General features: G+C 32.1%; 5 protein-coding genes across 9 annotated transcripts; 4 read left to right on the forward strand and 1 right to left on the reverse strand.

The window, feature by feature from the left end:
- The first annotated feature begins 32 nt into the window (after positions 1–32).
- LOC117610550 (PCNA-associated factor) lies at positions 33–1,035 on the forward strand. Of its 2 annotated transcripts, none has more exons than XM_034338112.2 (4): positions 33–200; positions 380–451; positions 538–641; positions 720–1,035. In XM_034338112.2, the coding sequence occupies exons 1-4, from the start codon at positions 164–166 to the stop codon at positions 789–791; spliced, it is 285 nt and encodes a 94-aa protein (XP_034194003.1). In that variant the 5' UTR covers positions 33–163; the 3' UTR covers positions 792–1,035. The 2 variants fall into 2 exon arrangements, with proteins under 2 accessions (XP_034194003.1, XP_034194002.1); XM_034338111.2 differs by having other exon boundaries at positions 42–200; positions 717–1,018.
- Positions 1,036–1,274: 239 nt separating this feature from the next.
- Positions 1,275–7,010, forward strand: Cand1 (Cullin-associated and neddylation-dissociated 1). Of its 3 annotated transcripts, none has more exons than XM_034337600.2 (17): positions 1,275–1,561; positions 1,937–2,106; positions 2,269–2,482; positions 2,548–2,840; positions 2,906–3,068; positions 3,154–3,427; positions 3,499–4,005; positions 4,085–4,368; positions 4,450–4,581; positions 4,658–4,826; positions 4,926–5,214; positions 5,291–5,489; positions 5,563–5,820; positions 5,906–6,094; positions 6,172–6,415; positions 6,490–6,636; positions 6,703–7,010. In XM_034337600.2, the coding sequence occupies exons 1-17, from the start codon at positions 1,520–1,522 to the stop codon at positions 6,834–6,836; spliced, it is 3,708 nt and encodes a 1,235-aa protein (XP_034193491.1). In that variant the 5' UTR covers positions 1,275–1,519; the 3' UTR covers positions 6,837–7,010. The 3 variants fall into 3 exon arrangements, with proteins under 3 accessions (XP_034193491.1, XP_076547019.1, XP_076547020.1); XM_076690904.1 differs by having other exon boundaries at positions 2,551–2,840; XM_076690905.1 differs by lacking the exon at positions 1,275–1,561 and having other exon boundaries at positions 1,966–2,106; positions 2,251–2,482.
- A 170-nt stretch (positions 7,011–7,180) lies between these two features.
- On the forward strand, positions 7,181–17,392 carry LOC117610354 (transmembrane protein 205). Its single transcript, XM_034337627.2, has 6 exons — positions 7,181–7,324; positions 7,423–7,725; positions 8,210–9,029; positions 15,663–15,853; positions 15,961–16,124; positions 16,410–17,392. The coding sequence occupies exons 3-6, from the start codon at positions 8,752–8,754 to the stop codon at positions 16,695–16,697; spliced, it is 921 nt and encodes a 306-aa protein (XP_034193518.1). The 5' UTR covers positions 7,181–7,324; positions 7,423–7,725; positions 8,210–8,751; the 3' UTR covers positions 16,698–17,392.
- A 461-nt stretch (positions 17,393–17,853) lies between these two features.
- Positions 17,854–20,600, reverse strand: wap (DDB1 and CUL4 associated factor wap). The gene is made up of 4 exons (XM_034337626.2): positions 20,364–20,600; positions 19,907–20,175; positions 19,251–19,803; positions 17,854–19,168 (listed from the first exon to the last, which is right to left on the reverse strand). The coding sequence occupies exons 2-4, from the start codon at positions 20,157–20,159 to the stop codon at positions 18,934–18,936; spliced, it is 1,041 nt and encodes a 346-aa protein (XP_034193517.1). The 5' UTR covers positions 20,160–20,175; positions 20,364–20,600; the 3' UTR covers positions 17,854–18,933.
- Positions 20,601–21,166: 566 nt separating this feature from the next.
- Positions 21,167–24,364, forward strand: RnrS (ribonucleoside-diphosphate reductase subunit M2). Of its 2 annotated transcripts, none has more exons than XM_034337624.2 (7): positions 21,167–21,406; positions 22,487–22,549; positions 22,642–22,830; positions 22,909–23,144; positions 23,224–23,452; positions 23,537–23,755; positions 23,827–24,364. In XM_034337624.2, the coding sequence occupies exons 1-7, from the start codon at positions 21,338–21,340 to the stop codon at positions 23,977–23,979; spliced, it is 1,158 nt and encodes a 385-aa protein (XP_034193515.1). In that variant the 5' UTR covers positions 21,167–21,337; the 3' UTR covers positions 23,980–24,364. The 2 variants fall into 2 exon arrangements, with proteins under 2 accessions (XP_034193515.1, XP_034193516.1); XM_034337625.2 differs by lacking the exon at positions 21,167–21,406 and adding an exon at positions 22,056–22,185.
- Positions 24,365–24,400: the final 36 nt, after the last annotated feature.

Below are 24,400 nucleotides of genomic sequence, written 5' to 3' on the forward strand. Positions count from 1 at the left end.
TTCTCTAGAAACAGTTCGACAACCTAGGGAGATTCCTATATGCACGATTGGTAACATATATATACATATATATAGATTCACAGATCAAGTTTCAAATAACGTATTTATATATTTATATTTGGATAGTTTGTTGTTAAAAATTATTTTTTAAACTTTTAAAAATATGGTAAGAACAAAAGCAGATCGTGTGCCTACAAAAGGTAAGAAAAATTAAAAGAAAAACATAATCTTAATGAGGTTCTGAAGAAAATTTTGAACGTTTCTTTGTTTCCTTCATTTATCGTTTCATTCAAGTACTATTTGCCTCCATTGTAAAGTGTATTTAATTATTAGAATTCCTATATTTAATTTTATTAAAAATTATTATTATTATTTACAGCTGTTGGTAGTAAAGCCCCATCTAAAACTGTAAAAAGTACACCTACTAAAAAAGCAGCAGGAAGCAGTAAAGGTAAACCTTTGCAAAATGTGATGATTTATATAAAATATATTAATCTAGTTAGATAACATAAAAGTTAAGGAGAAATATAATTTCAGGAAAAAGTTATTCAGGTGGAAATCCGTATCACCCAAGAGATACACCAGAATGGCAAAAGCCTATCACATATTTTATTAATCAAAATCCTACACACAAAGCAGAAGTATTATATAAATTTCCATTAGTACAATCCATTTAACTGATAAAGTTTACTACAATGAAATTTTTATATTTGCAGCAGAATGAAAATGGAAATGAAAATGAAAATCAAAATGAAGGTACCAGCAAAGAAACAAATAATGAGTCAGAATAAAAGTACCCTACACAATATTGTGATAATACCATTCAGTATTCAGTTATTTAAGAGGAAATTAATTTATTTTTTTATAAATAATACAGAAAGAGTTTAAGTTCAGAAAGACATTTAAGTTTTAATTATGTTGAATTACAACAGAAAATAAAAGTAGAAATAAGTATGTAAGGTAAAGTTAATATTTTTTATAAGACATTTGAAATGTATTCAGTGCCATAAATATAACTTCTAAGATTATAAGATTGAAATGTATCAAAATAAAACAGTGATAAAATAATAAATATTTTTTTCTAAGACTGTTTATACTACTTAAGTGTATATATTTTTGATAACATACAATTGATTTTACAATTTCTATTATTACATGTAAATTTGAAATTTAAAAACTATTCAGAACAAGTCATAAAAAGAAATGAACCAATCATGAAACAGTGTTTTGATGTTTCTTTTCTGTATAGTTATTGTTCCAGTAGGTTTTGGAACGCGCAATTACCATCAAAATTTTGGCAGTCTATAAGTTGTGGAAAAGATTCGCAGTATTGAAATGCTGCCGACAGTGAAATTTCATTAAAATACGATTTCTAACAAAATATTTAACTAAATAAACCGAAACGAATTTAGTGTCGTCTGCTACCCACGAAACGTCGTACTTTTTTTTTCTTTTCGTTTCATTATAACGTAGAATATTGGAACGACAACTGTAACCGGCTGTGAAAAAGTTTTCAATCATGGCTAGTGTCTCTTATCAAATTGCAAACTTGCTGGAGAAGGTATTAAATGCATTTATTTCAGGGCAACATTAAGAATGATTTTGGTGTTTGTTTGTTAAATGATACATTGTAGAAATGTTAGCGTTAAAACTGGTGATAATATCGAACTTACACATAACCTCTTTTCACCTATTTAAAAAATATACCACAATTCCTATAAAAAACTTTCTCTAACTCTTTATCAGAAACAGCCATGCTCTATGTATCTAAACTGATTAATTTCTTCCAAAAGTACAATAAATTATCTTACTTCTATTTTCTACATACACAAACTTACATACTAATAAATTATGAGCAAGAAACAAAGATGTTTTAAGCTGTTGTAAAGATAAGACTTATTTTAACCAATCTTATTACTGAATTTTATTGTTTTAGATGACATCCAGTGACAAGGACTTCAGATTTATGGCAACCAATGATTTGATGAGCGAATTACAAAAAGACAATATTAAATTGGACGATGATTCAGAGCGTAAAGTTGTAAAAATGCTTTTAAAGTTGTTGGAGGATAAAAATGGAGAAGTACAAAATCTTGCTGTAAAATGGTAGTATATCCAAATTAAATTTTAAAATATACATTTTATATAATAGATGTATGTTTATCTTGTAACTTAAATATGAAATTGTTTGCGTGCTTGAAACGCTTATTATGTTTGCAAGATTTTCTTTGTGTTTGGACACGATTACAGAAACGTGTCCGATTTCAGTTTGGGCCCATTAGTCAATAAGGTAAAGGAGTATCAAGTGGAAACTATTGTAGATGCGCTATGCAGTAACATGGTGTCAGACAAAGAACAGTTGAGAGATATTTCCAGCATCGGTCTGAAAACTGTTATTTCCGAGCTTCCTTTGGGATCCAGTGTACTTGTTGCAAGCGTTTGTAGACGGATAACCGGCCGACTTAGCAGTGCTATAGAAAAAGTAATTGTTATTTTTATTATAATATCGCGTTATTGCAATGAAATATCTAATTATGTTTCATACAGCAGGAAGATGTGTCTGTTCAACTTGAAGCGCTTGATATCGTGGCTGATTTATTATCCCGATTTGGTGCTTTACTGATCACATTTCATTCTCTCATTTTGACTGCATTATTGCCACAACTTTCTTCTCCGCGTCAAGCAGTCCGAAAACGTACTATAGTTGCTCTGAGTCATCTTTTGACTTCAAGCAACAATTACTTGTACAATAAACTTTTAGACCACTTACTCGAAGGTCTCGGTACACAAACAGCAAAAAATGTGATACGTACTTATATACAATGTATTGCTTCCATATGGTAGGTATTTCTTACAAAATGTTTTATATTTATTTGCAGTTTTTACTTGTAATACTGAATTTCAGTCGCCAAGCGGGACACAGGTTTGGAGAGCAAATAGAAAGGGTTATGCCATTGATTGTACAATATAGTAACGAGGATGATGATGAACTAAGAGAATACTGTTTACAAGCATTTGAAGCTTTTGTATACAGATGTCCCAAAGAAATTACACCACATATAAATAAAGTGAGTAATTCTACTTTGTTTTGTACATAGCTTTAATACTTTTAGAATTATTTAAAAGTTGTATTTAATGAACATTTCTTTTCAGATTATAGAAATTTGTTTAACTTACATTACATATGATCCAAACTACAATTATGATGACGATATGAATGATGTGTCCGATGGAGAGGATGTTATGATGGAAGTAGAAGAAGATGGAGAAGAAGATGCAGAAGATGAATATTCAGATGACGATGATATGAGTTGGAAAGTTCGTAGGGCAGCTGCAAAATGTCTCGAAGCTGTTGTATCCAGTAGACGAGAACTTCTTCCCGAACTTTACAAAGTTGTTTCTCCAGCCTTGATTGCAAGATTCAAAGGTGCTTGTGCATTTTCTAACGTGTTTGTTATTTCAATTCTGACAGTGTAAATATTTATATGTATGTTATAGAAAGAGAAGAAAATGTAAAGTCCGATATTTTCCATGCATACATCGCACTTTTGAGACAAACAAGACCCGCTACCGGTGTACCCCTCGATCCTGATGCGATGGAAGACGACGATGGACCAATATCATTATTACAACAGCAGGTTCCGCTAATTGTAAAAGCTGTCCATCGTCAAATGAAAGAGAAGAGTATTAAAACAAGACAAGATTGTTTTTCATTATTAAAAGAATTAGTGCTTGTATTGCCCGGTGCTTTAAGCAATCACATACCTGCATTGATACCGGGTATTCAATACTCTTTGGGTGATAAGAATTCTTCGTCAAATATGAAAATTGATACATTGGCTTTTGTACATACGTTATTAATAACTCATCAACCAGAAGCGTTTCACGCTCACATGGCAGTTTTAGCACCTCCGATCATATCAGCTGTTGGAGATCCGTTTTATAAAATTACAGCGGAAGCATTATTGGTGTTACAGCAATTGGTTCAAGTAATTAGACCACATGGTAAGTTCTAAAATACAATCATGCGTTTATAATGTAATGTAATTATAAAAATTACAAGTAATATGGAATTTGATTATAGATAAACCGTGTTATTTTGACTTCACATCGTTGTCCGGAGAAATATATCGTTGTACGTTAATGAGACTTAGGACTGCGGATATTGATCAAGAAGTAAAAGAAAGAGCAATCGCTTGCATGGGTCAGATCCTCGCACATTTTGGCGATACTTTATCCGATGAATTGCATGTATGCCTTCCTATATTTTTGGACAGACTTCGTAATGAAATTACACGCCTTACGACGGTAAAAGCTTTAACGTGTATAGCATCGTCTCCTTTGAAAGTAGATTTGAAACAGATTATGGTACGTACACTACGTTTTACATAGATAAATCAATGTACCTAATACTGTATTAATCTACAATATTCTGTGTATTTCGTATAGGAAGAAGCAATTCCAATTCTTGGATCCTTTTTAAGAAAGAATCAACGAGCTTTAAAATTATGTTCCCTTCCACTTTTAGATACTTTGGTTCGAAATTATAGTTCCACTCTTCATGCCGATTTATTAGACAAGGTAACAGTTGTTCAGTTAGAAAAACCTCGAAACCTCATATTTGCATAATTCGTAATTTATTTAAATATTTTATTAGGTTACTACGGAATTACCAGCGTTATTAAATGAGACTGATTTACATATTGCGCAATTAACTCTCAATCTTCTCACCACCATAGCAAAATTACATCCAGTCGCCCTTACGAGGGTTTCTGATAATATCCTTCCAGAAATATTAGTGTTGGTAAAGTCCCCGCTCCTTCAAGGTAACATATTTAATAATTCTCGTTTTTTTTTTTTTTTTTTTTAAATGATAATATAAAAAGAAATTTGAATTATTATTATTATTATCTTTTCTTTTTTAGGTGTCGCTTTAAATTCGATGTTAGAATTTTTCCAAGCATTAGTTCAAGCAGATATACCAGGTCTAGGTTATAGAGAATTGTTGTCAATGTTATTAGCACCTGTCAGTCAGTCCGTACTTCATAAGCAAGCGTATCATTCGCTTGCAAAATGTGCAGCCGCACTGACTATCACATGGCATCAAGAAGCTCAAGCAGTGGTCGAACAATTTTTGAAAGACGTGCAGATTCCTCAGAGTGACGCGCAGCATATTTTTGCGTTATTGGTTATCGGTGAAATAGGCAGACACGTGTAAGTATATCATTCTTGATTACACCGATTCTAAATGTTATTCCCCTATTATTTACAATTACACATTTTTATTCAGGGACTTGAGTGGAATCAGCTCTTTAAAGCATACAATTTTAAACTCGTTTTCATCGCATTCAGAGGAAGTTAAATCAGCAGCTAGTTACACGTTAGGTAATATAGCAGTCGGTAATCTTCCCGAATATCTACCATTCATATTGAAAGAAATCGAAGCGCAACCAAAACGTCAATACCTGCTCTTACATTCACTGAAAGAGGTAAATTTTCTAATACACTTACTAATACGTTTGATGTTTTTATTTAAAAAAATTAATATATTGTACTATATAGATAATCACGTGTCAATCTGCTAGTCCATCTGGTGTATCTCATTTGCAAAATTTTGTGCCTTCGATTTGGATGCTTTTATATAGGCAGTGTGAATGTACAGAAGAAGGGACACGGAACGTTGTAGCCGAATGTCTAGGAAAACTTACTTTAATCGATCCGGCTACATTATTACCAAGATTACAGGAATCTCTAAAATCACCGTCTGCGTTAATGAGAACTACTACAGTTACTGCTGTCAAATTCACTATTTCCGATCAGGTATTTCAATTTTTTTTAGATACAAAGTAAGTATATTTATTTGTATGGGTGATAGGTACAAGTAATTTACAATATTTTTCTATAGCCACAACAAATTGATGCTATGTTAAAACAATGTATGGGTAGCTTCTTAGTTGCTCTGGAAGATCCTGATTTGAATGTAAGAAGAGTAGCTTTAGTTGCATTTAATTCTGCAGCTCATAACAAACCGATGCTCATCAGAGATTTATTAGATTCCGTGTTACCACATCTTTATGCTGAAACTAAGATAAAGGTATTTGATCGACGACAAACTAATAGTTTTTAGAGAAATGAAAAATTAACCTTTTTTTAAATACAATGTAATTGTAGAAAGAACTTATAAGGGAAGTTGAAATGGGCCCATTCAAACATACAGTAGATGATGGTTTAGATCTTAGAAAAGCAGCATTCGAGTGTATGTACACATTGCTGGATTCTTGTCTCGATCGATTGGATGTTTTCAAATTTTTAAATCACGTTGAAAATGGTCTCAGAGATCATTACGATATCAAAATGTTAACTTATCTTATGACTGCGAGGCTCGCGCAGTTGTGCCCTGCAGCAGTTTTACAAAGTAAGTACGAGGTGCAAGCAAATGATTGTTAATTTATATTTAATAATCCTCTATATATATATATATATATATAGGGTTGGAAAGATTGGTTGAACCATTGAAAAGTACTTGTACAATGAAAGTAAAGGCAAATTCTGTAAAACAAGCATATGAAAAACAAGATGAACTAAAACGTTCTGCCTTGAGAGCTGTGGCAGCATTGTTAACTATCCCAGATGCTGGTAAGTAATATTGAAAATAATTTCAAATGTAAAATTCATAAGCTGTAACTATTGCTTTTTTTTCAGATAAAAATCCGTCGTTAAGCGAATTTGTAACACAGATCAAAGGAACACCCGAATTACAACCACTTTTCGAAATAATTCAAAAAGATTGTACCGGTAGTAGTGTCAATGAAACAAATGTGATGGATCAGAGTTAAAAAGTTTACGACTTACTTTTTGTATTTCACATAGATCGCTGTTAGCTAAGCATTCACGGTCATATTATTAATAGTTTATTTCTATACGTTATTTTTTCATTATTGTCTTCGATTTGAAAGTAGTTTGAAATGAATGTGATTTTATGTAACACGCCATGTATAAATTATAAAATAAATTTGTCAATTGTAAACATTTTACGATAATACATTAGCTTTTTCGTTTAGTTATAAATATTTCTAAAATTAGGATTTGCTTTTTACATTATAAATTAATGAATACTAAACAAAACATTCTATCACATTTACATTAATTTTTGCATTTTCTTTACATCAATTATTCAAAAAGTTCATATGATTTACATCTTGTTACAGGTATACGTGACTTATTTGCTGATCTACCTACTATTTTGTATTGGTTCTTATTGCGTATGCAGCCTAGTCTTTCACCTAATTCCAACACCTGCCGCTAATCACGTTGACCATTTATGGTCAGCAAAATTTTGTCTACCTTTCATCGATGAATTCTCTAACTCTTTACAACAAAAAATTGAATTAAGTATTAATTAAAAAATGATATGGTTTTCAGAAAATTCTTTCTGCAATAAAAAGTCCAAATGATTTGTAATATATCTAAGAAGTATCATTATGAAGAAACTATTGCTACATGAGAAAGCAAAAATGCATAGAAAGAAGAGAAATTACATAATTCGCTATTGCTGTTCAGAGGAATGTGCGATACGTGAGAACTGCAAAGGTCCTACAAAATATTCTAAGAATTGTAGGTCTCGAAAATTTGTCATTGCAGAGAATCACGTAGCCACCTACAGTTTTAACACGTAGCTAACGATGCTACGTGATTGTGATGTGCTAGGATCCAGATTGATTAGTCGTGAGCACCGTTTATGTTTTCATTTTCAATCGGAACAACGTTCCATGTTCGGCGTAGATAACTTTTTCATCCTCGTAATAATCCTGTTCGCATGGAATCCATTGTTGACATTAATTATTCAAAGTGTTGATCTTGGCCACTAAAACGACGTATTTAAAATTGTATCTCGAGGACATTGACCCTATCGTGCAAGTGTACAATTGAATATGATAAATTAAGATCTAATCGATATATTACTATCGTAAATCCGGCTGATTTTCATTTCGTTGCTTTTCATATCAGATTACGATGATATTTGCAGTTTGATCCCCTTTTATTCCCTTCTGACACGTGAAATTAAAATTGCGTTTAACGAGAGACAAAAGGAACATTTATTACAAACGGTATTGTTTTATACGTGTGTAAAAATTAATCGAACCGCGAAATACTTTCAGAGCATTCACTGTTATTGTGAAATTGTGAAAGTATTTTTCCGTTCTTACAGGTAAGATGACGTTGTTTCGAATACGAACGAATTTTGTTCTCATCGATCATTAAAACTGACAACACGATACCGTAGGAGGAAGAGGATATAAGGACGTGTGATGGAATTTAAAAAATGCAAATCAAGTACTTTTATTTGAAACATATACATAGCAGTTGCGTAAGTTCCTTTAAAGTTTATGAAATTTTGTAATAATAAACATCTTGAGAGATCACTAAACTCATCCCTCGTAAATTCCGGATTGCTCGAATAGCATACCCCCTACGATTACATGATCTCGTGATTGGCTGATCATGGATCAGTGGTGGGGGAAGATATAAAAGCGGGTTACATTCACGGAGCAGCGCAGTGTGCGACAGTTCGGATTAGCTTTCGCGTTAGTTCGCGTCGCGGTTTCTAAATTGTTTCTCAAAGAATTTTTTAAATTTTATCAACGTGCCATTGTTGGTCGTAATTGGCATAACGAATTCGGTATTATTTCGAACGTATGTAGATTATTTTATTTTTGTCAATTACGGTTTTTCCACAAAACACGAGGAACCATGTGTGTACGTACGGTTGTCGGTACCGAAAGCAGCAAGCCGGTAGCAGTATACAACAACCAGCAGAACAAATTTCAAAAAGCAAAAGAAAAATACATGAAGTTACACGACGAAATGGTTGCTAAGGAGCTGGAAATCATCGAAGAACGGAAAAGTCAAACAGTCTTCATACCAGAACTTGCCGATGACATTTTGAGGGCCAGCACCATAAACTACAGCTCGTTGCTGAAAGTATTATCAAAGTATTACGAGGCGATACAGCAAACAAAGATATTCAAGTAAGTGCTCTTTCTTGTTTTTTAAATTGTATCGTTAGATGAATTCGATTAAATTTGATAGTTCAACCTATTGCTCCGTTTCTCATATTTTAACTTGTCACTTATTGTTAGTATATAATGGTAAAAAGTGGTACCATGTTTTAAAGAGAAAAATATAACTAGTCGATCAAAATAAATATGAGAGTCATCATCTCGTATGAAATTTTATCTGAGAAAAAACACGAGTATATTTTTTTTAACTGAATTCAGATATTTTATTATCGTTGTATGAAATGATTGGAAGATAAAATGTTGAAATTTCATTTAGTTGTAATAAAAAAGTCCTTTTAGTCGATGAAAAATTTTTAATTAATTCGAATTAATTCAATTGAAATAAAAAATGGGGTACAAATACAGTAAGTTGAAACTTTAAATGGTCGCGGCGTTCTATTGGCGTTGTTCAAATATTTCATGTGAATGCGACAGGTGATAATAAGAGCCTGTGTTTCACTTACAAAGGTGATAACTACCAAATAAGCATTTTATTTACCAGTCATTTTTCCTGGAATATATTATAAAAATAGTTGCATCAAAAAGTTACCCAAAGTTTCCGGGTTACGAAGCCAGATTAGTGAAGTTTCTCGTGTATCGATTGTTATCGAATAATCGATAATCGTAACGTAACAATTTTTTTAAATTGATAGCAAATGAAATCGCGTCTGTTTACTAACTTATATTTTAAGATAATTATAATTACTTAATTATTATAATTTTCATGCAGTTTAATATTATTAGAATATTATTTATCGTTATTTTTTAAAACATTTGATAGTAAATCAGTTCTCATGATTCCTTGGTATATACATATTGTACGTAGGAAGTAAGTACGGAACTGTAAAAAGACAAATGGTTACAGTTCCGTTGAATAATTCAAGGTTTGATTGATATCATTTCGTTTATAATAATGGCAAAGTAAAAAAGGCAAAAAAATGGTACTGGAAGGCTGGTTGCATATACTTCTACATATATATATATATATTCACGCAACATGCTACGTGACTACATGCTCGAATAAAAATGGCACCGGGTACTGACGCGATACACGTTTATATATTAAGCGCTACTTGATCTGTGGCAAGAGTAGATGCAATCGAGCCTGACATTTACACATTTTAATTGTTTTTTAATACAAACAGGAAAAAAAAATCGTTCTTCATTTTTACGATTAACGTAATTACAGCATCATTAATTAGCTAGATCGTCAAAGTTGCAGCTTTAGACTTAGACAGGAAATTAGTCATCGTTGGTTTTTTATTTATAGGAAAGATTATTTTATCTTACAAATAAAGTAAAAGAAGAAATTTTGAAAAAATACACAAACGTTGGTCATTCTAACACAGAGATTTATTATAGAAATTGTGTAATTAACTTAGTGTTTGCGTTATGTAATGGCTAGGTAGCTGATACATGGAGAAATCATGGGAAAAAGTTAACCGAATTTATACACATTTCAGTACAATTTAAAATTCTTTTATTTTCGAAAGTTATTCGAAAGAAATTTTACTAATAAAATAAATAGAACTTGATTGGTATAATTATTGTAAGATTATAAATGCAATTTCTCGTGAACGGGCAACGAACCTCGGATATTTGATTCATCGTGTATTTATTGATTTAGTATGGTCTTTGATCCTTCTTCAAAAGACGGTTAAAATAAACTTTGATCCAACCGTCTTCTGTACCTTGAATGAAAAATCACGATTACACTTCATCCTGCACGCTGTACATTTCATTGAATCAGGACAGGTTTTAGGAAAATTATTTTCAGAATTTGACACGACATACACCAGAAAGTTTGGCTAGTTATCAAGTTCAAAAATATACATTTCTAAAGAACAAGGAATTTCATAAATTTTTCTTCCCCTCTCCTTTTATTATCTGACAATTTTTTAAATATTTCCCGCGAAAGCTGAATGTCATCGTCGATTAATTATCAACGTCAAGGCTACGAAACCTAACGGTCCTTCGACCAAGTGAAAGTATGAAATTAGGTTGCACGTTCACAGATCAGCATTACTAATATTCTATTTTCTAAAATATTATTTCTCAAGTGTACGAAGTATGTACCGTTCTGGTGTACCTTTCCTAGGCCCAGGAGTGACCCGACACTGTTTTGTTCGAAGGTTACAAATCTTTTACACCTGCAGTCCACAGAAATACCTGTCTGCTTATCCTTTTTATACAGGGTGGTAAACTCAAAACCAGTCCCTACCTCTCAATATCCTTCAACGATTTTACCTAGTAGTAATGTAAAATATACATTTGAACGGTATATCATTTATTTCGTCGAGCGGTAATATTGAAATTGGTCGAATCGCACCGAACAGATCGGGATTGAAAAGGATATGTAGGGTCGATTTGATGTGCATCACCCCGTATGATTTGTCCATTCCATTTCTGCACTTCCAAGTCAGCAAGTCCATTAGCAGGTCGAAAGCAAAACGCACCACCCTTCACCTGTTCCTTTTCTTCTTACACAATGCCCTCTTTCAACCGTATCCTATCCGCTACGAAATACACCAGCTATGGTATTGTGTTACGTTGATCTGGCGTTAACACCGGTAGAACCTCTATTATCCGGACTAATAGCGAGACTTATACTACTGTATTAAAGTAATGGGAGACTTGATGGCATATAAAATCATTTTCTGACACTGTGCTATTCGTATGTTCCTACTTTCGTTAGTTTAACTAAATATAAATAGTTGATCGTTTCTATAAAATGAAAAGTTATTTAAGCGCCAGTATATAATTGGTACACATACATACATATATAAGTGTACATAAGATTCCATTCTATCAGTGCGATGACACAGCGTCAGCAAACGAAGGTAATTTATTTAACTCGTTCTGGTTAAACACGCGCCAGATACCGTAAGCATTCGCTTAAACGGCCGACAGAATTATATTATTGGCAAATGTCTTGTTCGTATTTTAGTCCCAAGAGAGTTTAGCGAGACAGATGGGGGAACGACTTTGACGCACGCCTTATTGCAACGTCACATCAAATCTTCACTTTCAACTAGCCCTGTGCACCCCCGTGTAAATACAAAATGTGTCTTTTGACCAAACGCCAGCTAAACCATCGGCCAGATGTGCTGGTCCCGGATTACGGACATTAAAATTCTTCACCAAACTACCTGCTATTTCTTGCGAAATGACCGACCACAGAAAAACCCATCTCCTGCTACCCTCGAAAATCCATGAATTATTTTATTCCTCTACCTGGAAATTCCCTGCCACCTTTTTCCTGAATAAGAAACAAATTAAACGCGAACACGACGAATGGCATGAAATAGAAATAATATTAATATTAATTAACCGTGGTTGTTAAAAAAGCCTTCAAGATTTGTGGGAACCATTTAGCGGAACTAGGGGAGTCAGTAGGGTCAACTTTATACAGGAGCTTCCTGTTCAGGAACTGTAACTTCTTTTACTCTCCCACATGGTTCGAAAAATGATAAAAAAGTATGTACCATATTGCATCATATTGATTCACTCTTATCAGTATTTCGAAGAAAAATCAGCGTCAACGAACGTCAGGTGTGTCCACCTGATTTCTAATTTTAATGTAGAACACATATACGGGTATCGTATGGATGGGTGTTTAAATCAGGATGATAAAATTGCAAGGCAAGTGCATACGTTTGCAATCTAAGCGATGGGTTGCGTGCCATCTCGCACGTTTCCCGGTGGCTCTCGATAAATGGCTGGTACACTCTATACCTGCAAGCCTATGCTAACCCGACCATCGACAGTCCCTTGCATGTTTGCGCCTCGTATTACTGTCTCTACGCGATTCGCAACTAACGTCACCCTTCCTTCATAAAAAAATAAAAAAATAATTTATATGTATAGAGAAATAACAATTTTACTTGGTTGTTTAGGGACGCATCGAAGGAAACGGATTGCTTCGATACAGAGGGGTAATCAAAATATCTGGCTGACCTCGAATTCAGTTGGAAATAATTGATGTGAGAAAAGTGGTGACGTTAATTCTGAATGATTGATAGTTGTGAAACGTGTGGGATACGTGTCGCAAACTTTACTGTTTATTTGCAAAACAATTAAATAATTATGGAATCTTGGAAATATCAACGTTGTATAATTCGATTCAACTTTCTTAGAATATTTAGCTTGAGACAGTACTTACGTGTACCGCTAACTGAGCAGGAATCTAAACTGTTTCTTTTCCTTCCTCCTATCATCGTTCAAATGCGAGACAATGGCGTAAAAGAAATTTAGCAGACGAGAAAATCTTTTGCTTCCCATAGCTCGTATGAAACGTGGAAGGATTTTTGAAGCGATTCTTTGAAAGGTTCTTGACCGCCTTTGAACACCTTTCGCATACTATACAAGATGATTCGAAGAATTTCCAAACAGGATTCGGTGCGTTATTTAAACGCACTTGATCGAAATCGTAAGAAATATTTTATTTTTGTTAATACTCGTAAAAATGTATAAAAATTGAATCGTTCGCACAGGAATGCTCGGTTCATTGACTGTTTAGATCCGAGTACATCTACGAGTACAAACAGAGTAGATAAAAAATTACCATTCATCGCAAGTTTCGTAGACGAACACAACGAGGCACAGGAAAAACAAAATTCTAAGTAGATAAAGAATGAATCATCGTTTCTTTAACCGTTCGACGACATGATTCGCATTTTAAAAATGCTCAGACATCTCGTTCTTTTCTTTTTAATTTTCTTTTCACCTTATGTAACCGTTTGGAACATTTATTATTACTCAATTTCCTAAAACGCGTATTAATAATCGTTAGCGTGTCAACTGTTGATAATTAGAATTATCGTATCTTGAATAATTGCGACATACCGTTGTCTCGTGCTACGGTCATGATTAATTAGTTAAAAAAAATTGCTTGGAAAGTAGGATATTCCCAAGTTGGTCAGATCCATGATGTCGTAGGAGACAAACGCGAGAAGGTAATTTAACCGGCTTCGGAACACGCACGCGATGTAATTATCATACGAGATACGTACAATTGACCACACTTTCCGTGTTCCATTCATAACGTTAACACGCGTGGCCAAAAGCGTGTACGACCGATTACACGAGCACAGGATAGGTACCCTCCTTAATCTATTTTTCTTTTCTTTTTTTTTTTTTTCAAAAATATTACCACTATATTATTTAATAACTCACAGGTGTTTGTTGTTCTAAACCACAGTGTAGTAACAGGTAATAGAGAAGCAAGATAGATAGCGTGCAAACCGCGTTGTGCATCATAACGGATAGTGCTAATGTACTCGTTTCTTTGCGGGAGATAAATTTTCCACGAATATTATTGTCAGCGGGGAAGATAGTACCGCTTTCTTCCTTGTATCTCATTCTACACTCGTATTTACATATGTAGGTCTTCTGTAACGTTATCTCAGTAATGTTTCAGGATTAATTGACAAATAGAAAGCTTGTACTAATTAAAAGAATCGTGAGAATTTAATAGTAATTTGAAAGACTTGGAATGCAAGATACGCATTATCGTGGAGTAAATATTTTATTTTTTTTCACCTACCTAAATCTCTAAAGATTTCTTTCCCAATTAAGCGGGAGAATCCGAAGAATGTTAAATATTTGCATGTAAATTTTCTCGAAGCTCTGTCTACAGAGAACATTAATTGTAAACCAATGGAAAGATGAAGTACCAAGCTATAACGGGATATTAGTTCTATCGGCTGTGTGCGAATTGATTACATCGATGTGGCAGACCCAGGGTAAATATTGAATAGTCTAGAGAAGTTTGTATCGGTCAGCTTCGTGCAAACACGTCTTCTTTTTCTTTCATTTTTTTTTTTTTTTTTTTTTTTTTCAATCATGTGCAAAATGTTTAGCAAAGAATCCTTGTTCCACCTTGCTAGCGATAAGTATCTCTTGATCCATATTTTAGTTTCACACCGTATTGCACAATAATACGACAGTTATTTTTATCTCTCGAAGAAGCAGACGTGTTTTGTTCGAAAGAGCTTTAGATTATCATCCAGCTGATTTTAATTTATTGACACGTTGATTTGGGACTCACCAGGTGCGTCTACCGTATGACGCATAAGGTGCGTCGTTGATCTGGAACGTGTAAACAGTGGGTTACACACGAGATTCTCCTATAGGTATTCAAGGTGTCTGGCGCCTGAGATGACGATGATGCTGGCATGTAAGTCTCGTGAGTCGGACTTAACGAAGAACCGGATCCTCTAATAAGATGCGGTCACGCGACTTGTGTAAACTCCATCGATGACGGTACATATATAGCTGGCCGATTTCAGATTCAATCTGAACAAACAGGAGATTGTATACTGTTTAACATTAAACGCATAAAGTATCATAATCATGAATACTCTCTATTGAAAGACGGAATCGCAGTAACGCATTAATCAGGATACAAGACTCGTTTGATTAATGGAATGAGTTTCCATGAACGACGCTGATAACCACCCTCGTGTCTGAAATTATAGGCCCTTAACTCGAGAACGATGCGATGCCTGTTTAAAGAGTTGAAACGAATTACAGCATGCCAATGGTCTTTAAAATAAATTTTCGCAAAGTGTTAATATATATTTTTCCTTTTTCTTTTTACAGAGTTTTATTCTACACCACGCAACCAGCTCACGTAATCATGATCGCAGCAGTATTGTGCGTAACATCGGCTCTTGTATCGACGACCGAGAGAACACATGTTGGTCATTCTCAATCTAGAGCAACCTCTTTCATCTACCTTGCATCGTTCGTGATGCATCTTGGTGCCCAAGTCTGGATGACATTTGTCTCGGGTAATTTCCTACGATCATTTCAGACCCGAGAAACGACAAATACTTATTTACGAAATTCTACTTTTTTCAGCTGCTAAATTTGTACCTTTTTTTTTATTACCACACAGGTCTTTCGTTATATTTTGCATTGCCAAGACACACGTTCGGAGAGGTACAACGTATTTTGTTTCCGAGATACTTTACCATCAATGCCTGTCTCAGTTTTACCACCCTTCTGATATTCGTCAAGTACCACCCAATACACACATGGAACACTGAAATTGCCATTCAGGTTTGTACAATTGATATACGTATACCATTATTTAATTTAGAATTGTATCAACAGGTTCTTCAAGTGATCAGTATGAAGAATTCAGTCTGGTCAAGTAATTAAATAATGAAGAAGGAGAAATTGTGAATACCCATTAAAATTATATTATTAATTTAATCTAGAAACTTTAAATATGTATCATTATGATATTAACATATTATTGTAGATAATCATTCACCGTTGTGGCGTTCAATGATACCCCATTCAGGTTTCTATGCTAATTAAAAAATTATGTATTTTTTCCAGGTGGGTGCAATGTTTAGCGCCTTCTTTTTGGAGCTACTGATACGACTGTATCTGACACCACCTCTTCTGCAACTGATAGTACAAAAGAACACTTTGGAACGTGCCGCTGGAGTCGGCAATGAAATCGGTGTTCATAATCCAGGCCCATTGAAACACTGCCCTCATTATTTAAAGATTCATCAAGCCTTTCGACGTGTTCACGTTTACATTGCAATGGGAAATATGCTAACCATGGGATGTACAGTGTTACATCTTCATTATATAGCTAGCAAATTATGCATTCTTTAAAAATGCGATCAATCCTCCTTGAATTTCATTGAATACGCACGTATTCAGATGTTTCGTATAACAGTGGGGATGAAATTTCATGATTATTATAATATGGTAGAGAGAATGAGAATTTAGCATTTGTGCTTCTAAATATGCGAAATATTTAATGAGAATATCTGACACAGTTTTTAGAATGAAAAACAAAAAATATATACTGCCAAGTTTTACCATAATTAATTGTATACGAAAGAAACTGAACTTGATCTATCCTTCGTAGAACGAGTATTCAGTGTAATTTAGTCGCATTTTCGTCGTAGAGAATTTTAATTCCTGAACGTTATGAGCATTTAATGAACCTTCTGAAACGAAGAACATTAGTTATTTAATTTATTATTAACGCAATGCATTAATTATAATAAAAGTGCAAAAAATAGATAACGATAAACGTAAGTTATACTTTCACGTTTATCCATGAGATTCTACATTGATATTTTTATTGTTAATCGCTTCCTCTTTTTCTTTGATTTTTTTCTAGAAAAGTGCAATGTGCGTGCTTGTGGAGACGTATGCCTTTTGATTGAAATGTAAGAAAATAAAACGCAATTTTATCTGGAGGAATGAATGAATCATGAATGAAAAATATGATGTAGAATAAAAGTGCATGTTTTTAGTCTTTATTTGTTTTAAGCAAATATACGCAAAATTTAAACGAGGACTTCCCTTCTTGAGGTAATAACTAAGTCTTGCCAAAGTTTAATATAAATTATTATATAAATGGTTTTAATCGTTGATATTGAATTGAATTGAAAATGTAAGGTAATTAAAAACTTACTCTGTATCAGAGTTAATAATATTTATTAAAGTAGCACTAGTATATAATAGCTTAATTTCTATAAGTGTGTCAAGTTGTTGGATATTCTATAAAAGAAAAAAAAAAAATAGATAAAGGATTAACTTAAAAAATGAATGTTTTAATTCTGACTGGCTGCTATTCCGACTCGTGTACACGCATTTCATTATTATAAATAATGCATTTCGCTCATTATGTAACTTTAAATTATAAAATACTTGGAGTACCAATATAGATTTTGCTCTTCTAAAATTGAAATCGTGTAAATTATACATCCCATCACGTTACTTTCAGTACAGAGAACTATGATTCTTAATGTATATATTAATTGACTTAAATTATTTTCACATTAATTTAAATAATTAATGTATTAAAAAAAAAAGAGATCTATTTTTAGCTACGATTCTTACGACACAATCTTACAAATTTTAAAAGCTCGTGAGTAATCACATCGTTATCTAAATTATTTCATTATTAATATTAATATCACCAACTCTATTCGCTAATAATTTTCGTCATTGTAATAAAATGATTTGATCTTTTTTATTTTTATTTAATTATGAATATATGATGTAATATGATGTCATTATATATTTTTAAACAAGTCATATTAATAATACAGTCCAATTCTTGTATGGAAAACCTGTCACAATATTCTAATCTTTCCTATAAAATCAAGCAAATATGTAAATATAAACATATATACAATTTTATAACGTAATAGATATATTTTATTTTGCTTTAATTTATCAAAAACGCTTGTCCAATTTTTATTTAACAATGTTTTTAAGAAGTAGATCGATTCATTATTTTGAAACTCAACTAATCTTGCGTATATATCATCACAAAATAAAATACATCAATTACCATCATACATTACATAAATATATATTATATATATATATAGTTCATCAGTCTCTATACATTGCATCTTCAGGATTTTACTTATCGATTATTAAAGAAGTACTATGTAACTTAATTAGCATTCAATGAGCTCTTATAATTATATTATTTTACTTAATATAGTCTATGATTGTTCAACGAACCTAAGAATAATAAATACACGTAAGATACCAGTGGCACAGTTTAAACACATTGCGTCGAGTTAACATATAAGAACCTCCTTGAATGGATATTTAAGAAATTACTAAAATTTATAACCAACTATTCAATTTAACTCAACATTACCCACATATCGAATTTTCGATATCTTAAAAAGTAACTAATATTTGTACATGACTATTTTACAGGTACAAAAAAAAAATCATATAAAACATACGATAGTGACAAAAATCTGTACAAATAATGAAAACCATAAGATGCAATAAATTTAAGTAAGAACTCGCAGTGAAATGTTACGCATACAGTAAAATGATACTGGCTTAATGATAAAAAATATTTTCTTTACACCCTGAGGATTTCTGCTGCTTTATTATAACAAATTGCAATCCAATCGGGCTGTGTAGCACCCCACTGAATCTGATTCACTTCACCTTCTGCAGCAGTGTAAGCGAGAATCGGATCCTCGATAGCTCTTGGCATTTGTTGTATATCCCAAATTAATGCTTGATGATCATCTCCTGCTGTACAAATATGACAAGATGAATGTGGAGCCCAAGCTATGCCATTAACGCTTGCTCTGTAAAATTAAATAAATGTTTCAAGAATTGATACGAAACACACAGATGAATGAAACTAAATTAGTACAGGACGACGTATACCTATGATTATTTAATCTCGCAACTGGCGTACAAGGGACCCGAACGTCTAAAATTATTACTTCGCATGCATCCATCGCAACCGTCGCCAGATAATTAGGATCTTGCTTATTCCAAGCAAGTCTCAACAATGGTGTATGCTGTGGATCTTCGTAAATTATCGTCGAATGTTCCAAGTGTCGTAAATCAAACATTCTCACAGACCCATCGGCGCCAACAGATGCGAACATGTCGCGACCACCACCGGCTCGACTAAATGCAATATCATATACTTCTTTGTCATGGGCAATTAATTGTGTCTTAACATGGCCGGTAACCATGTTTACTCTACCCAAAACTTGGCCTGTTTCTAAACCCCAGATGGTACATGTTGTGTCTATACTTGAAGTACCAATTAAATTTGGATCTACTTCATTCCAATCAAAAGATGTGAGAGGAGCACAAAAATCTGAATTCTTATTGTTGTTTAAGACACATTCTAAACGAGTTTCTGGTTCAGCTGCTCGCCAGACTCTTAGATAATCACCAGATGTAGCTAAGAGATCAGGAAACAAACCTAAAGAACAATTAAAAATTGTGTTATTTTTTCTAGTACTGCAACTATAGATGAAACTACAAATGAAAATACCTCATTTTTAAATGAAATCAACAATAAATACCTTTACTATCTGGTATCCACATAATTTTTGTAGTTGGATAAGGATGATCAAAAGTACTTTTGGCACTAAATTCAGAGGTTTCTTCATCCAGTGATACTATTTGCACTTTGTTGTTATATTCTTCTACAAAGCTACCAAGAGCCAAACGAAACCTCTTATCAGGTCGAACAGACCAGTTCATACTATACAAGGGCCATGGTGCTTCATATTTGTAAATTTCTTTTCTTTTCGGCGGTACACTATGTAACGCCATTATTGTTTCTTGTTTGCTTTATTAAAAACAATTCATACTTAATAACTAAAATTCTTTTTAGGTTGTAATACAATTTTTAATAGGGAAAATATACCCATACTCATTAACAAAACATTGTTTATGGAATAAAGTTGTATACTTTACTGAAGTATATTTTTATGAAATATAAACAAATGTAAAAATTACTTGCGCTTCGATACTAACCTTAAAATCAGAAGCGTTTAAAATGCAACCGGTTTTGAACGCAATTTTCTTGCAAATAGTACAATTTTTTTTTATTTCATAGTAAACATGTTATCGAGTAGACTATCTTACAATACGATTATTAACTGAAAGAAGCTAAAATTTGAATTAACACGTTTCATAAAAGTATACAATTAACCAAATCTTTTGTGATAACATAAAATGGCGCTCTTTTAAATTTGACATTTTACTGCTATCATGTGTATATATCGACCTCTAAAACTTTCTTATAATTTTAATATTACAGTCAATTATGATAACTAAATTGCGCTTTTCTAATTAGCGATATTATGTACTCAATAAAAAACTTAATTTATTATCTAAAATAAAAATAAGCATAGGTCAACATTAGAATAAGTAGAATATGCAACCGATTAGAAGAAAACAGGTGTGTCTAGGATCAAGTTCATTAATCATTCCTAAAATCATCCGACGAATAAGTTATATATTTTACAAACGACAGTTTTTTACAGTATATTGACTTTTCATTGAAGATCATACCTTACGTTCATGTGCATACATACAAAATAGCATGCGCAATCCCGTAAAATACGCGGGAAAATTATTATCTCTATATTATGGTTTTAAAGCTAATTTTTATTTGAAAAAGAAGGGAAATTATTTTATTTGATCTCCAAACAAGTACAGTTTATAAACATGTGCTTTTTTTTATATTGTAGGGAGTGATATGTTTTGGCGGTAAAAAGTAATTAGCTGATTGGTCAATGGTAGTTTGGCGCGAAATCTAGCGATGGAGTACCAATAGAAGACGCCGATGGTGTCAGTTCGGTAACATTAGGGTATCGTTGCTCCAGCTTGCTCCAGCTATAAAGTGATCTCATTGATAACTTCTTTGAGAATCTATTGTGTTCATTTTTTCTGTAATATTGTATATATATTATACATATTATATTACATTTATATCTTATATTATAATGCCACTTCAAGTATCAACCAAAGAAAATGTTTGTAAGAATCACGAGATTGTATTTTACAACGATAAAGTAAGTACTTTACGTTTCTCTAAGATCTCTTGTACTAAATGTTTTATAAGTAATTATTATTTAATGTTGACGTGTAACTGAATTTAAAAAGAAGATAGGAATAAATGTACATTATTTATATATTTAACTCTACATAACATATGAAAATATGTAATTATTTTATGTTATTTTTTCATAAGTTTTTTACATGCTGTTTTAGTAAGCTTTCAGCATTCATTAAAATACTATTTTTTTCTATTGTAAATTATGCAATATATGGAAATTGTATTTTGAGTATTAAAAATCACTACACTGGTGTATTGAATATTTTCGAAGTTTTCTTCGGATTTTTCTGAATTAAAAGTAGTGTAAATATTATAAACAAAATAGAGTATAAATAATTACAAATATTTGTTAATGTGGTGATCAGTGAAACTTACAAGTTTACTAATTTTGTGATATAATAGCTATTTTTATCAACCCCACATGTGCTTGGTGTAAATATGAAAAAAATGAGTCATTCAATATAATTACAACAGCTATTTGGATATATATGAATATTAATGAATATTTCTATTTGTTAATTAAAGAAACTTACAAAAATATCATTATTGATCAAACATTTATAACATAATTTATATTGTAAAAGGTTAAGTCTTATGAAATTATAATGTATTATCATTTATTTATCATTGGAAATCAGTAAAAAATAAGATTTATGATGTAGATAATAAAGTGCATATAAGTAATATATTGTTGCAAATTTGTACATATATAAGAAATATGTGATGAGTAATAAGGTGATTATAGATAGATACGTAATTTTTAATTAAAGTATTAGATTTCCTCGTGTGCTTCATGCAATTAGATAAGAGCAGTCAGTTGTAAGCTATTACATACAATTATGCAATGCAACAATTTGTTTATATCTATAAGTTTATACATAATGGTATCATTTTTAATGTTTAAAAAAATTGTTGTCATTTGTTAGTGAAGCAACATGTTCAGTTTATACTTTCAATATGACATTCAATAAATCTTAGTTAATTTTATTATTCATAAGAAACAATTTTACATTAATATTCCTTATCTTGATTTTAGGCATCTCCAAAAAAGTTATGTACCTCGCCAATTATTTCTCAAGATAATGGTATAAGAAATTTAGTAAGTAATGATTATTGAAATTACATAGTAGGCTTAAATTACATTGTTCTTTCAATTATTTTAATTGTTCTAACAATATTTATTTCTTCCAGATGGTTAAGACAGAAGCTGTCAGAAAATTGCAATTAAAAGAAAATGAATTCAACCCAGAATTAGAACCATTGTTGAAGGAAAATCCACGTAGATTTGTTGTCTTTCCTATTCAGTGGCCTGATATTTGGCAAATGTACAAGAAAGCAGAAGCATCATTTTGGACTGTAGAAGAAGTAGATCTTTCTAAGGTGTGATTATTATATTTTGAAGACTTAAATGATTGCAATTAAGTAAAACAAATCACATGTAATATTTGCTCTTTGTAGGATACATTTGATTGGGATCGTTTGAATGCCAGTGAAAAACATTTTATATCCCATGTATTAGCATTTTTTGCAGCCTCTGATGGAATTGTCAATGAAAATCTGGTCGAACGATTTAGTCAGGAAGTGCAAATAACGGAGGCGCGTTGCTTTTACGGTTTTCAAGTGGCTATGGAAAATGTGCATTCTGAAATGTACTCATTGTTAATTGATACATACATTGCAGATGCCAACGAAAGGTAGATGATAAAATACAATTTTTGTATATTATTCAACACCGATAGAATTTAATTTTATGTTATAATTGCTTATTTACAGAGACTTTTTGTTTAATGCCATTGAGAATTTACCTTGTGTTGCAAAGAAAGCTAATTGGGCACTAAATTGGATAAATCATGAAACTGCCACCTTTCCTGAACGTGTAGTTGCGTTTGCTGCAGTAGAAGGTATCTTCTTTAGTGGTAGTTTTGCTGCTATTTTCTGGTTAAAAAAAAGAGGCCTTATGCCAGGACTTACATTTAGTAATGAACTTATTTCTAGAGATGAGGTCAGTGTATGTCTGCAATTATTGAAGGGTGAAAAATTAGTTTATGCTGGATGGAATTATATATTTTATTATTTTTTTTTTTAGGGGTTACATTGTGATTTTGCATGTTTATTGTTTAAACACATTGTACAAAAACCGTCAGTTGAGCGAGTTACATCAATTATTAAAGATGCCGTTGAGATTGAACAAGAATTTTTAACGGATGCGTTACCTGTTGAAATGATTGGCATGAATTGTAAACTTATGTGTCAATATATCGAATTTGTTGCAGATCGATTACTCGTGGAATTAGGTTGCCAGAAGGTTTGTGAAAGCGTTTAATTTAAGTGACAGCAATGATGTTTGATCGACATTAATGATTTATTATTTTTTAGATATATATGTCTGAAAATCCGTTTGATTTTATGGAACATATCTCTTTAGAAGGTAAGACAAACTTTTTTGAAAAGAAAGTTGGAGAATACCAAAAATGGGGAATCATGCAAGACAAAATTGAAAGTAATTTTACACTGAATGCTGACTTTTAATATAGTAATTCTTTTTTAGTTTTTTGATTTATTAGGACTGATTATTTGACAAATATTAGTAGTATTTACGATTTTTTTACATTTTGACGATAATATTTATAATTTAATAACATCGGAACAGGTTTCTTTTGTTGTACTTCTTTTGAAGTTATGATTGATATACATCACGGCATTGTTTTGCAAATTATTAGATTTATTGTTCAATTGATTTTACTTTGAAGCAATTTTACGTTAAGAATTGAAAATTCAATGAAATAACTTGAATCAATTTGTATATAGAATACACAAAAATTTGTGTCAAAAACAAATGTTTAATGATCGAGACTATAATAATAGTTCAGTATTTGTGTAAGATTTTTGTACATACTTATACACATAATTTAATGACATCAAATTTATATTGTAAGGGACAGATAATAAC

The sequence above is a fragment of the Osmia lignaria genome, chromosome 11, assembly GCF_051020975.1.
Source record: "Osmia lignaria lignaria isolate PbOS001 chromosome 11, iyOsmLign1, whole genome shotgun sequence".
NCBI classification, from domain to species: Eukaryota; Metazoa; Arthropoda; class Insecta; order Hymenoptera; family Megachilidae; genus Osmia; species Osmia lignaria.

What these genes read in the sequence shown, in the direction of transcription:
- LOC117610550 (XM_034338111.2), top strand. Translation starts at nt 164, where the DNA reads ATGGTAAGAACAAAAGCAGATCGTGTGCCTACAAAAG. An exon ending in AGCAGCAGGAAGCAGTAAAG is followed by an intron (nt 452 to 537) that starts GTAAACCTTTGC and finishes ATATAATTTCAG; the next exon opens with GAAAAAGTTATTCAGGTGGA. An exon ending in ATCCTACACACAAAGCAGAA is followed by an intron (nt 642 to 716) that starts GTATTATATAAA and finishes TTATATTTGCAG; the next exon opens with CAGAATGAAAATGGAAATGA.
- Cand1 (XM_034337600.2), top strand. Translation starts at nt 1,520, where the DNA reads ATGGCTAGTGTCTCTTATCAAATTGCAAACTTGCTGGAGAAG. An exon ending in CTTGATTGCAAGATTCAAAG is followed by an intron (nt 3,428 to 3,498) that starts GTGCTTGTGCAT and finishes TGTATGTTATAG; the next exon opens with AAAGAGAAGAAAATGTAAAG. An exon ending in ATGCCGATTTATTAGACAAG is followed by an intron (nt 4,582 to 4,657) that starts GTAACAGTTGTT and finishes ATATTTTATTAG; the next exon opens with GTTACTACGGAATTACCAGC.
- LOC117610354 (XM_034337627.2), top strand. Translation starts at nt 8,752, where the DNA reads ATGTGTGTACGTACGGTTGTCGGTACCGAAAGCAGCAAGCCGGTAGCA. An exon ending in CAGCAAACAAAGATATTCAA is followed by an intron (nt 9,030 to 15,662) that starts GTAAGTGCTCTT and finishes TTCTTTTTACAG; the next exon opens with AGTTTTATTCTACACCACGC. An exon ending in CTGGATGACATTTGTCTCGG is followed by an intron (nt 15,854 to 15,960) that starts GTAATTTCCTAC and finishes ATTACCACACAG; the next exon opens with GTCTTTCGTTATATTTTGCA.
- wap (XM_034337626.2), bottom strand. Translation starts at nt 20,159, where the DNA reads ATGGCGTTACATAGTGTACCGCCGAAAAGAAAAGAAATTTACAAATAT. An exon ending in GTGGATACCAGATAGTAAAG is followed by an intron (nt 19,804 to 19,906) that starts GTATTTATTGTT and finishes ATTGTTCTTTAG; the next exon opens with GTTTGTTTCCTGATCTCTTA. An exon ending in GCGAGATTAAATAATCATAG is followed by an intron (nt 19,169 to 19,250) that starts GTATACGTCGTC and finishes TTAATTTTACAG; the next exon opens with AGCAAGCGTTAATGGCATAG.
- RnrS (XM_034337624.2), top strand. Translation starts at nt 21,338, where the DNA reads ATGCCACTTCAAGTATCAACCAAAGAAAATGTTTGTAAGAATCACGAG. An exon ending in TTGTATTTTACAACGATAAA is followed by an intron (nt 21,407 to 22,486) that starts GTAAGTACTTTA and finishes TCTTGATTTTAG; the next exon opens with GCATCTCCAAAAAAGTTATG. An exon ending in ATAATGGTATAAGAAATTTA is followed by an intron (nt 22,550 to 22,641) that starts GTAAGTAATGAT and finishes TATTTCTTCCAG; the next exon opens with ATGGTTAAGACAGAAGCTGT.